Source organism: Odocoileus virginianus, chromosome 3 (genome assembly GCF_023699985.2).
Source record: "Odocoileus virginianus isolate 20LAN1187 ecotype Illinois chromosome 3, Ovbor_1.2, whole genome shotgun sequence".
NCBI classification, from domain to species: domain Eukaryota; kingdom Metazoa; phylum Chordata; class Mammalia; order Artiodactyla; family Cervidae; genus Odocoileus; species Odocoileus virginianus.
The window spans coordinates 89,349,847-89,363,950 of record NC_069676.1 but is presented as its reverse complement, the minus strand read 5'-3'; the positions used below and the strand labels follow the sequence as shown (position 1 = coordinate 89,363,950).

The following is a 14,104-nucleotide window of genomic DNA, read 5'->3' as shown; positions in this document are numbered from 1 at the left end:
AAAGTCTTGCCCCCAAAATAACACATAAGTGCTCATTTCTATGCTACATAATTATCAAAGCCTTTTTTTAAAAAGAAATAAGATATTCTTGTTAAGAGAAATTCTACCAGTTGTTAAAGGTAATATAAATTTCTTTATCTCATCACAGCTAACATATCAACATTCTAAATATTTTGCACATAATGGTTTTCAAAAACAATTATGCTTGAGAAATACAAGGCAGGATTCCCAAATTTACTTCAGCAATTCACATCCAAAGTGAAAATAACTACACAACACTGTGTGAAGCTTGTTTTAAAAAAAAGGTTTATTTGTTACAAAAGTGTTAAATACTAAAACTAAAAACATATAAATTCAGGTCAGGCTATATTAAAATACACACATACCCTTCTTTGCAAAATTATTCAAGACAGAATTAAACAGATGATTTAAATTAAATAAAATACACGAGGACATCTTTGTCTGATTAGCTGTATCAGTGTAGTGTAGTTTTTAAAATTACAGTTGAGAAGTTCAGCTGTCCAGAAAGTCAAAATTACCTAGTTCTTCAGTTTTCTGCTTTGGCCCAACAGGAAACCACAGTGCTGGATTAGACAAGGTGAATTTCAGGTAGGTTACCGAAACCTTCTACATTATAGGCCTACTCTCTACAATGTGAACACAGAGTAGTCAGAAGTATATAAGGGGTTATATAAGGTGAAAATCTGGCCCAGAAAGAAAAGGCCTTAGTTCTATTGATACAGTACAGTATCTTCTCTAAATAAAATAACTGATAAATATATTGAAGCAGAGATCAGCACAAAGCATACATTCGCCTAGAAATAATCTTTCAATTAGAAAAACTCTAAAAGAGCACTCATTTTCCAAGAGAGCTTGTACATTTTCTGTTTTTAAAAACCTCTTGTTATTTTAAATCGAGTTAATCCAAAGGTATTGAAGAGTCTAGGTTTAAACACTAACTTGATTGCTGCTCTGACTAGCACAGGAGAGCTGTGACATCTCTGTGTTTGACTCACTCGCAGGAGGCAAAGAACTTTCAAAATAAAAACTACGTGCTCAATGCCAATGCAACAGCAGCTCCCAAAGCCAACCTCCACTTAGGGCCAACAACCTAGAAACTATCTACAGTCTACTGAAGTGTTAAATAGTATTTTCAAGGAAATATTTTACTTTAGCACTTATATTTTTCAATGTCCTAGCTTAAAAGTTACTTAAACATAATGCTGTAATTAATGTAGGGGTAAGGATATGCTTATGAAAAGCAAAAGGCTATCATTACATTTCAAAAGGCCTTAAATGTGAATTAATTATTAAAAATCTACTTCAGTATTTATCCTTTACAATGCTAATCCTTGTCAAGTGGGAGAGTTGATTAATTCAAATGAATTAAATACAAAAATTAAAAATGCATTCCAGTAATCTTTATCAACACAATCCAATTAAAATCAGGTTTCTTGTAAGATATTTGTAGGGTATGTTTACTGTTTTATTCTACAGTTGTTGGCAAACATTCAAGGACTAACTGTATAGTATTGTGTCTAATCTATGGCATAGAACTGTTTAAACAAACCTTAGAATAGGTGGGCAAAAACTATGTGTATTCTAAAGTCACTGGAAATTAAAATAAAAATATATTCCAATACTTTATTACAGATGAAAAGGATGCTAACAATAAATAGTAATCTGGTTTTCCATCTCTCAGCTTCTAAGCTTCTGATATAATTGTTTCTGCTGACATGTGATTCAAAAGAAACTATAATTCTGTCCTCTTAGTACCTTTTTCTTTCCATGCAACAAGTCTTGATTTATATCCCTTCTTTGAACTTACTAGATAAAATCCTGAAGGACAAGATTCATGTTATTCTTCATTAAATACCCTTTCAGTTCACAGACAGAATTCACACAGTTCAAGCCATTGACATCTTAATGTTAGTAAATACACTTAAAGAAAGAAAATTCTTGAGTCTTTGACTGCAAATTCTCTAGAAAGCATCTTTTCCTATGAGCATTTTCATAAATGTATATTAAAGTCACACCAGCCAGTCACTTTTACCAACATCCTGGTCTTACAGAGTGGTCAGGAAAGTATTTATCTGTGTGGAGCCAGGACTCTGAGTGTCTCAAAGTGAAACCAACACGACGCATTTCTCACTTGCCAGTTGAGGTGGAAGAGGAGCAAGGCCCTGGGTCGTACAGACTTCCCCGTGGGAGAAACCCCACACGATCTATTTCCTCAGCAAGCTTCCTTCTTTTTGCTTGATGTCAGTGCCTCTTTTCTGCTTTCAGAGAAGATAACGTTCTGAGCAAGATAACATACCCTGCAAGGAGATATGCATAATCTGGGGGGCCCAGTAGAGAGTGAAAATGCAGGGCCCTCCTTCAACATCATGAATTTTAAGACGGCGATCACAGGGCAGTGGATCAAGCATGGTGCCCTTCTAAGCAGACGGCTCTGTGTGAGCACACAGGCTACATGGCCACAAAGCCAGCCCTATACAGATTTCCTGGCTAATAAGAACCATGGAGGAGAGGCAAGGTGGATCAGCTGGGTTGTGCGGATTAAAAAACAGACTTTTTTTTCATTATTGTTCGAACACTGTCACTTGATTTGGAATGAAGTGGCATTTCATGTTTAAAATCCCAGGAAAATTTCCAAGATCTCAGTTTGATCAGTCTTCTAGATTTCTCATTATAGAAACAGTCACACTGGGTCTTTAAGTGGCCCTTATAGAGCAATTAATCAGATGATGAAATTTCTGCATTAATACTACATGATTTTTTAAAAATTTGAGCATTTCTTAAATGGAAGGGATATTCATATCACTAAACCAATAAGGAATCTTAAAGGAAAAAGTAGCTGTACCCAGCTTTATGTGCTAGGGTGAAGTCTTCATTTTAACCTACAGTATATTTTGTTCCCTTTTAAGATCATAATGATAGTTTTTTCCAACAAGATCTAATAAGCACGTTAAGTTGAATGGTGATCTTTTTAAACTCCCATATTGGTTTCAGTCGCAAGAATTTTCCTGGAACCCAGAAGTACCCCATTCTTCATAATAACAAGAAAAAAATGCATGGATATAAAAACTCCAGGTTACATTACTAAGCAACGACACTTCCGGGAGTGAATATACTTCCTGTATTCCGCAAGTTGCTTCAAGTACATAGTCGATGGCCATCTGTGCTTTTCGACAAAACTGCGCTCTTCCACTAAAAGTTTTAGAAAAAGAGTATTAATTGAATATATTTTATTTGGGATCAACTTTCAATATTAAGTACTGGTTTCCTGTGTAACAGATGAGATCCAAGCTCTGCTGTATACTTCCTCCCCTCCTCTCAATCACTCATCAGGATTCACGCTGTCCTGTGACTTACATACATATAAGTCACTCCTATATAAGTGACTCCTATATACATCATGTCACTGCTTCATCAAGTAGTATTTGATTACGTCCTTTTTTCTTTTTTCCCCCAAGTAAGACTTCTTTTTTCTCGGAGATAAAGGACTTTGTGGTTTTCATTTAATTAGTTTTCTTTGTCGCTAACTCAGCCTTCCAAACTCTAAAGTCCTCCCATTCTTTTTCCCTCTGCTCCTAGACTTCAAAGTCTTTTCACTCTGTTTTCTCTAGTTTTGGTGAAGCACAACTTTTATTAGCTTCCTGAAAGGGGGGCAAGCATAAGAAGTATTTTTGAGACCTTGTTTGTGATGAGGCATCTTACACTGAACAGGTCATCTGGTCTCAGTATGTTGAAGACAGTACCCCGTTGCTTCCTACTACCATTCAGATTCACAGTCACTGATAAGTCATCTGCGGGAGTTTTTTTATTCTACAGATATTTACATTTTCCTATTTATAAATTGGTGTTCCTGCATATCCAATGATGGACCTTGTTCATTCACTAAGCTGAGCACTTGGCAGAGCCTTTTAATATGCTGATTCAGTCCTTCAGTACTCGGGTAACTTCTTCTATTATGTCTGTGATAATTTCCTCCTCAGTGTTTTTTTCTTTCTTCCTGTATTAACTTCTATCACTCAGAGACTGCACTCCTGCACTGAGCCTCCAACTTTTTTTTTTAAACCTTTTTTTCCTCTTTTTGTCCTACTTTCTAGGAGATTTCCTTACCGTGATCTTTCTACTCGTTTATTTATTTAGTTGTTTGGTTGTTCTGTTACAGTTTTTTTTTTTGCTATCCTAATTTTCAAGAGCAACTTCTTATTCTTTTATTGTTTTATGCTAAAATACATGTAATATAAAATTTACCATCTTAACGATTTTAAAGTGTATAGTTCAGTCGTGTTATGTACATTCACATGGTTGTCAACCAATCTCCAGAATTCTTTTCATCCTGCAAAACTAAAACTCTACACCCATCAAACATCATCGCCTTGTCCCCCCTCCCCCACATCCCAGCAACCATTATTCTACACTCGGTCTCTATGAATGCTGTTTCTCTTTTATAACATTCTATTTTTACAAACATGTATCTCTTATTCTTTGCAGATATTAATTACAGGTGTTTTTTTTTTAAGATTTCCTTCTACTCTTTGTTCCTATAAATTCCTTCTCTTCCATTTTTCTTCATTTTGTTTTGGTATTCATCTTTCCCATTGGACAGTGCCTCAAATACCAGTTGATCCTCAGTTAATCTCTACATATTTAAAAGTAAAATGCTAGAAAGCTGTTTGGAAATCTTTGGGGCATGGGCAGAACTTGCTGCCCGGTGAAGAGTCAAGGTGGGAGTCAAATACCTGGTTGCCAAAACTCTAGAAGCTGGAGATGGGAAGAAGGCTGGAGGCTTACTGCATAATGTGTGCACTTTCACACAATCCCTATGTTTTCAGTCCAGCTCCTTGCCCCAACCTCAGCTACACTCTGAGTTTATGATTCTCTAGCTTTTTTGGTTTAACTTTTCCAGGAATACACCCCCAATTCTTGTGATGGCAAGGGAGCAGCTCCCTGCCTGGGCAGGACAGAGTGCAGCAGAAGCATTCAACTAGCTCTGCGGCTTTCAGCCTCAAATCTCATTCTGCTTTCTGAAATACCAGGTCCCACAAATTTTTAAGGCTTTACAGCATTCTGCTGGCTGGACCAGCTTGTTTCTCATTAGTATTCCCTTCTGTAGGCATTTAGGTTTCCTTCTGCTATGCCAGTTTCCACTTCTCCATCTACTGTTTGATCCCATCTATTATAATTTGGATTAGCAAGGTCCTGATCCAGGCTGCGGGGCCTAGCTGCTCAGGGAAGTCAATTGTACACTTGAGACTGCTCCCTCGGTTAACATTAAAGAAAAGAGAGAAAAAATTTATTGCAGATGAGCTCTGGTAGCCAGCAAAAATCAAAACAAGACCAAAAAACCTGTTACAATATAAAACATAATACTGAGATAAATTAAACAGAATAACGAATCCATAAGTGCCAAGAGTAACATATTCCTGTGCATTGCTGTTTGCTTTCATATGAATCTGGTATGTAAAATACACCTAGTATTTAATGAGCTCTTTCACTGAGTTATGATGTATCGGCGGCAGCATTAACACAAGGTCTTTTCCAGTCTCACTTTTCAATTTCTAAACACCTCTAATGAAGAAAAATTCCCAGTTAAGGGAAAACATTTCTTATAATTCCAAAAATAATCTGATAATTTTTGAGGCTGAAAATGAGCCATTCTTTAAATAAGCTGTAAAGGGACTGTGACATGAAGCCTTTCAATTTCAAGGGCCCACATGAAGTAGGCCGAGAGTCAGGCATCTGGGAAGAGAGGAGACTGTGGCACTGCGTCAGGCACATGTGCGGTAATGCTCCGTTTCAGGGTGTTGCCAGCTCGGAAGATGGGCCCAGAAGCACCAGATCTTCCAAGTTTTCAAAAGAAGCCAGAAATTTCAATTCTTAAAAATGTGACACGTTACAATGTTTAAATGTTGACACTAAAAGAATTTATAATACCATGTGGTTGAAATAAGATCCTTGGGCAAGTTATATTCAACCCACAGACTTGTCAATTTGTGACTGCTGATATAGGCCATCAACTTCTCCCTTATACACAGGGACTTTTTTTTTTCTCTGCCCAAGAGGACATATCACAACAGGTCCTGGATGTGAACACGCACCATTGAATCAGAGCACTCAGGATACTATTTTAATTTCCACCGAAGGAACATGAGACAGTCACTGACATAGTCTCATTTTCTTACCCTGCCTTCTCAAATTACACCCTGGAGTCCTGCTTCTCACTACGCCAGGTGGTCATAACATGCTTAATAGACAACTGTATAAGTAATAAAATGAAATAAAAATGAGTAACTCAAAGGATTCAGAGAACATCTTTCTCCCTAGGTTGCAACAGTACTCCATGGGTATCCTATGCATGCATTCTCAGTCAGTCAGCCGTGTCCAACTCTTTGTGACCTATGGACTGTAGCCCACCAGGCTCCCCTGTCCATGGGGTTCTCCAGGCAAGAATACTGGAGTGGGTTGCCATGCCCTCCTCCAGGGGATCTTCCCGACCCAGGGATTGAACCCACATCTCTTATTAAGTCTCCTGCTTTGGCAGGCATGTTCTTTACTGCTAGCGCCACCTAGGAAGCACACGCATATCACACATCTACACAGAATAGTAATCGGAAAATTATCTTGTCTTTCATGAATGAAGGTGACTTAAGGAGGCATAATGAAGGTGGCCCTAAAATCAAAATGTCCATTTATTTCATTTTTAATTGCCTGATTAAAGAATAACTGTGTAAGAATGCCCCCTACTAACAGTAAGGGGATGTATGCCTTATGTTTAAGAATGAATTCTGGTTCCTGCACATTCTGTGGAAAGAGGCTCCCAACAGGCACCCAGTGTGTGCTGACTGGCTAAATCCATCTGCCCAAAACTGATTGTGTTTCTTGGTTTCCCTAACTATGCAATGAATAGGCGAATGAAAACAAGAGAGGTCCACCTCCTCTAGCATCAGATTCTCTTACAAGCCAATTTTTACATAGAATTCTAAGATCTCCGCAGGTAAAAGGGAAGTACTCTGGATGAAGGTCGCTGGCAGGAGTTCAACAACAAGCTCTGGCCCCTCCCCCTCCCTCCCTCCTCTCTGCCGCCCACCCCACTCCTGCCCACCTCCCAAGACCTTTGGCCATCGCCAGGGAGGTTTCTCTGCTTAGCCTTTGAATCTACTTGACTGGGAGATCTTTACCTTATCCCTTTTATCAATAACTTGATTGCTCTTTGACTCTTTTTTAGGCAATAACTTGAGCAAACCACTCTATCTAAACTGACTACCTTGATGACTCTTCTGTTTTCATTTTCTTTGATCTTATGCAGCACTCAGAAGCTCACCCTTTGATTGTTTTTCATCTCTATAATTTACCTGAAAAGATCACATTAAGTATACTCTCTGCTCAGTAAATTTTGCAACGCTCTTTGATCAGTAAAAAATTGTTATTGCCAAATAATATGGTGGACGAATACAAAGATAGGAGATAACCAGTACAAGTCGGGATAAACTTTTCTTTATAAGAAGAGAACTTAAAAAACTGAACTATTTAAATGTTGCTTCTGACTTAGATGGTTAAAACCAAATCTCATTTATCACAACCAAATACCATGGGAGGCCACTTTATCGAATTCACAAAAAAAAAAACTCACTTAAAAATGGATGGGAGCTATGAAACCAGCATTAGAAAATGTCTTATGCAACACAGGTCTAGCTTCTTATGAAACACAGGTTACTGTAAGTATCCTCAATTACCACACTGCATACTTAAAAGGAATGTCTCACACTGACTTATTTTTTAAAAACTACTATTCCTACAAATTATGTCTCAAATCTAAGAAAACAGAGTATCATTTTTCCTCAAAAACATTAATTAGCGATCTACCTGAAAGATCCTGAAATTCAGGCTTTTGACTGAAGATGAGGTAGTTAGTGGCGATGAAATGAAGCAGCCAGGTTGAGAGGCAATCAGAGTGGTGAAACTGCAAGAAAAATGCAAAGTGAAACAATACTGTACATAATGACCATCAAAATGATGATACGATCGAGGCAATGGAGGAGAACTCACGGAGGGCCCAATTTCATGTTTAATGTGTCTGTACATGATGCAGCCTTCAGCCCACCTGACAGCAGGCAGGAAAAGGGAGCCTTATTAACAAATCATAATAAAATCACATCAAGGAAGAAACCAAATCAAATGAAGAAACAGTTACAGTGGCCACAAGAGCTTAACGGCTTTTAAGCAGATACATGACTAAATCTGTGGGTAACAAAGTCTACTAGAGATTCTTGAGGATTTTCATTTAAGCTTTTCATCTAAGGTCATGGCCTTCACGAACTAATATCTGTGTAGCAGAGAGATGATTAGGGTTAACAAAGGTATACACTTGGCCATATCTCAACAAATTCACCTGCAGAGAAAACCAAAGAATATTCTGAGGAGGAGATGTCACTGATCTAAGGGTATGGGTTTCAACATGTGAGTGTTTCTGTGAGGTTATGGATGAGCAGCTACTTATAACTGGCATGTATGTTGCACTTCGCAGGATTTCCAGCACATTTATCATCCTGAGTTCCAACAGCTGATAAAAGGGAAACTCAGAAACTTGGCCATGACATCATCACCTTGACACCTCCAACCCATGACTAATCCATCCAACCATGCAATTCAGATTACAGTAACTTGCTGACAGGCAACTTTGGAACACGAGTCTAGTTCTTTCAGTATTACTGTGGTAAAATATACATCACGTGAAACTTACCATTTTAACCACCTTTAAATGTTCAATTTGTTGGCATTACATATATTCACATCACTATTCAACCATCACCACTATCTATTTGCAGAAATTTTTTCTCATCCCAAATGGAAACTCTGTACTCATTAAACAATAACTCTCCCTTTCTCCTACCCCTAGTCTCTGGTAATCACTATTCTATTTTTTATGAGTTTGGCTATTCCAGGTAGCTCATATAGGTTATACAAAATTATGTACTGTTTGTCTTTTTTCTGACTGATTTATTCTACTTAGCATAAGGTCCCCGAGATTCATCCACGCTGCAGCATGCATTAAAACTTCATTACTTTTTAAGGAACAAAACTGGGTCATTGGCAGTGATATGGATGAGTCTAGTCTGTCATACAGAGTGAAGTAAGTTAGGGAAAAAATCAAATATCATACATTAATGCATATATATGGAATCTAGAAAAATGGTACTGATGAAGCTATTTGCACGGCAGGAATAAAAACGCAGATGTAGAGAACAGACATGGAAACGTGGGGGAAGAGGAGGTCGAGATGAATTGGGAGATTAGGACTCACACAGACGCGCTACCATGTGTAAAATAGATAGCTGGTGGGAAGCTGCTATGTACCACGGGAAGCTCAGCTCGGTGCTCTGTGATGACCTAGGTGGGATGGGGTATGGGTGGGACGGAGGCTCAAGAGGGAAAGAGAGATATATACACATATAACTGATTCACACTGTCGTATAGCAGAAACTATCACAACACTGCAAAGTAACTATACTCCAATTCACATGCGCACACACACACACACACACACACACACACACACACGGGTTTCTCAGGTGACACTACTGGCCTGTCAGTATAGGAGATGCAAGAGACCCAGGTTTGAAAGGAAGATCCCCTAGAGGAGGAAATGGCAACCCACTGTAGTATTCTTGCCTGGAAAATTCCATTGACAAAGGAGCCTGGTGGGCTACCGTCCACGAGATCGCAGAGAGTCAGACATGACTGAGCAATTGAGCATACGCACGCACATCACAATATATACAAACTTCACTCCTTTTTAAGGCTGAGTAATATTTCACTGCATGTATCACATCTGCTTAATTCATTTACCTGTTGATAAACATTTAGATTGTTTCTACCTTTAGGCTAGAAACTCCTTCAGTTTGCAAGGAGATCCAGCCAGTCCATCCTAAAGGAAATCAGTCCTGAATGTTCATTGGAAGGACTGATGCTGAAACTGAAACTCCAATACTTTGGTCACCTGATACAAAGAACTGACTCATTCAAAAAGACCCTGATGCTGGCAAAGATTGAAGGCAGGTGGAGAAGGGGACAAAAGAGGATGAGATGGTTAGGTGGCATCACTGATTCAATGGGCATGAGTTTGAGTAAACTCCAGGAGTTGGTGATGGACAGGGAGGCCTTGCGTACTGCAGTCCATAGGGTCACAAAGAGTCGGACATGACTTGAGCAACTGAACTGACTGACTTAGGCAAAATATATTAATAGCTCTCTTAAGTGAAATTTGCTGTTGTGTCTGACTCTTTGCGACCCTATGGACTGTAGTCCATGGAATTCTCCAGGCCAGAATACTGGAGTGGGTAGCCTTTCCCTTCTCCAGGGGATCTTCCCAACCCAGGGATCGAGCCCAGGTCTCCCACGTTGCAGGCAGATTCTTTACCAGCTGAGGCACAAGGGAAGCCCAAGAATACTGCAGTGGGTAGCCTATCCCTTCTCCAGCGGATCTTCCCAAGCCAGGAATCAACCCGGGGTATCCTGAATTGCAGCTGAATTCTTTACCAACTGAGCTGTCAGGGAAGCCATAACTTTCTTAAGGAGAAGAGAATGGCTACCCATTCCAGTATTTCTGTTGCTATACTATTTTTGAGTGTCCTGACATGGGTTTGGGTAGACTCAAGCAGTTGGTGACGGACAGGGAGGCCTGGCATGCTGCGGTTCATGGGGTCGCAAAGACTTGGACATGACTGAGAGACTGAACTGAACTGAAGGGAGTTTCTCTTTTCTAGGAGATCTTTCCAATTCAGAGATTAAACCTGGGTCTCCTGCATTGCAGGCAGACTCCTTACCATTTTAGCCATCAGGGAAGCCCATGTAAGCAATAAATAATACTACACTGAAAACAGATCTGTAATCTCAAATCTTAAGGAAGAAACTCAAGTATCGCTCTTTTTAAGTCATAATGTGGGAATATTTTAACATGTAAATTCAAATGTCCCTCTGATTTTAATTATTTTGTTCAGTTGCTAAGTTGAGTCCAACTCTTTGAGACCCCATGGACTATAGCCTGCTAGGCTCCTCTACCCATGGGATTTTCTGGGCAAGAATACTGGAACGGGTTGCCATTTTTTCCTCCAGGAGATCTTCCTGACCCAGATATTGAATCCGTGTCTCCTGCATTGACAGGTGGAATCTTTACTGCGGAGCCACCAGGGAAGCCCTGATTTTAATTATACAAAATTGGAATTTTTGAATTATAAGAGACTTTATAGTTCATCTAATACTATATCACATTTTAACAATCTTTTTTCACTTTATGTTTTTGCTGATTAGAACACTGCCTATAGGCTGTGACTTCAAGAGAGAGGGGGATCACAGAAATGAATAGCTGGCTATAAAAAACATGGTTCAAGGGCAGAATTTTATGTTTGAATAAGATTTAAGATTTTATAGTTATGGGCTCTTGGCGAGAAATGAAATGCATCCCACCGGAAAAACTACATTTTGGGAAGAATATGTGCTGACTCAAGAGGACAGTTTAAACTGAAATAAATAATGGAATTTTAAAATACATTTAAAAAAATACCATAAAGCAAATGCTATAGCATTTAACAGCCCTGTGAAGAATAGTAATGATGGAGAAAGTATCCACCCCCCCCAAATATACAAGGAAATTGTCAGAAACAAAACTTGTGGCTTGAAGAAGTCAAATATCAATGCACAGATCATAAGTAAGAATTAAACTTAACACTTCTATGTGAGAGTAAACAGGACTTCATAGGAATCACCAAAGTCAGCCAAGAGAAGGTTTAAAGGGGAGGAGGAATACAGCATTTCTACCTTGATCCAAAGGAACTGATCTGATTAAGGCGGGGGAGAAAAGCCTCTGTTGCATGTTAAGATTCCAAATTGATGGAAATATATGAATCTAAAGGTAGAATCATGGTAAAGAGCTGAGAGAGGTTAGAGGGAAGTTCCAGCAGAAGTGAGAGAATACCAAAACTTCTTATCGGTACCAAAACTGTGAATGATGTGGGACTTCCCTGGTTGTCCAGTGGCTAAGCCTCCATGTTCCCAATACATGGGGCCCAGATTCAATCCCTGGTCAGAGAACTAGACCCCACAAGCTGCAACTGAGACCCGATGCAGCCAAGATAAAAATGTTTTAAAAAATAAGTTATCATTTCCTGCCTAAAACTCTTTGTGACCCCTTTCTCTATTAAAAATTTTTTTTAAATGTGAATGACGCTTTCCTGATATACAATACAAAACCAGCGGAGATGATAAAGGGATTGGAAATTTCGATTATTCAGAGAGCCACTAGAAGTCTAATTGTGCCAAAAGACAGAAGTCAAAGAAGCAACGAGGGAAAGGTCAGTCAAAGTCTGACCGACAAATGAATGGGCTGGCAAAGTTGAATGTCAACCTATGAACTTCAAAGAGAACTGGGAAGAAAACTGATCTTGTTTCTGAGATTCATATTGGCAAATTAGGAACTGCCAGGAACAGACTAAAGGAAAAACAGCAAATGCAGGCTTAATGCGAGCAAACAGAAAAGTCTTCAGAAACAGTAAAATTCAAGAAGAGTTGGTGTCTTAGACTTTAAAAATTCAAGGGGAAAAATAAGTATACCACTCACATAGTCAGAAACTGCACATTCAGGGAAAACAGGTCAGGAAGAATTTCTGACAATACATCATAAATGATTCTCATGAGGAACCGTGTGTATGTGTGTGTGTGTGTGTGTGTGAGAGGGGGCACTTAAAGAAATCAATGCAACCAAGCAGAAAGTTCTCTTATGCATGAACTATGTAAGAAGGATACTACAAGATAAGGAAAACAAAGCTTGTCTACATTTTTTTAAAAGTATGAAAGACTTGTTAGAATGTATGAAAATGATACATCAAAAATGAATGTGAAAATGCTAGAAAGAATAAAAAAGAATTTTTAATCTAAATCTAGAGAATAGCTATTAATCCCAAGCTCAATGTAATTATAAATTATTAATTTATAATTATTATTATATTATTATTATTATATTATTAATTATAAATGTAATTATAAATTATTAATTTCAAAGAGAGATAAAGGTTACTCTCTTTTTTAAAATTTGTTTTTTTCTCTAATATTAAATACATCTGATCTGAGGACTTGATTATGAGAGAAATGAAAAATAGCTATGGAGATAATAAGAGAAGACCTAGACGCTTTAAATGAATTTCCCTTCCATTCCCAGAAATGGACACAGGGATTAATAAACTCATCTCAGCATGGAGGTTGGAGAAGGAATGGCAACCCACTCCAGTGTCCTTGCCTGGAGAAATCCACAGACAGAGGAACTTGGCGGGCTGTGGTCCATGGGGTCGCAAACAGCTGGACACAACTGAGCGACTAACACACAGCATGGAGGTAAGCTTTTAGCTGTCACAGAGTCAGTCCTTTGCGCCCTTACGTGGCTCTATCTTAGCAACTTGGATGAAGACAAACTTGTCATATTTTCCTAATTCTGGATGTCAAAGTTGATAGGGACAACCAATATGCTGTAGGCCAGATAACATTTCACAGAGTCCTGATCATCTGTAATGATGGATCAAATAGATTCTTGTGGAAAAAAAAAAGACTTAGAAGGTTCAGCTTGATGTAAGTTCAGAATCAATCACTGTGCCCTGATGGCTGTCTTAGGGCAGGCAATGGAATATTAGAGTAACTCCTCATACATTGAGACATTTCAACAAAAGATGTTTGAAGGAACTGATGAAGTTCATCAACACCTCCGACAAACAACCAGAACTTTAAAACATGCTCATGAAGTGAACGGATGTATAAAAGAATGAATGAATGAACGAACAAACAAATGAGTTCAGCCTAACCATCTCTTATCAGTATGGACGACTCTTATCAGTATATATGAATCACTCAGTGTCAAAGAGAATGCCTAAAAAAGCCTTGAAGGAGTGAGTCAGCAATCTAGACGACTCCATTTTTCTCTCAGGAATCCTAAGATGGGATCATTTGAGGGAAATTCAAGGTAAGTTCTGTTTTCTCTACTGCCTATATGGAACAATACAACATCACACACGACTGACGCTAACAAGGACCACCATTCAGTCGGGAAAAT

The 14,104-nt window shown here is 38.6% G+C and overlaps 1 protein-coding gene across 1 annotated transcript in view; it reads right to left on the bottom strand.

Annotated features, from left to right (window-relative positions):
- Window positions 1-289: 289 nt before the first annotated feature.
- RHOBTB3 (Rho related BTB domain containing 3) overlaps window positions 290-14,104 on the bottom strand; it is a 59,141-nt gene continuing 45,326 nt past the window's right edge. The window contains exons 11-12 of the mRNA XM_070465838.1: window positions 7,876-7,972; window positions 290-3,210 (exon numbers count right to left, since the gene is read on the bottom strand). Of these exons, the coding sequence (XP_070321939.1) occupies window positions 3,095-3,210; window positions 7,876-7,972 (213 nt within the window). The 3' untranslated portion in view covers window positions 290-3,094. The remainder of the gene's footprint in view (window positions 3,211-7,875; window positions 7,973-14,104) is intronic.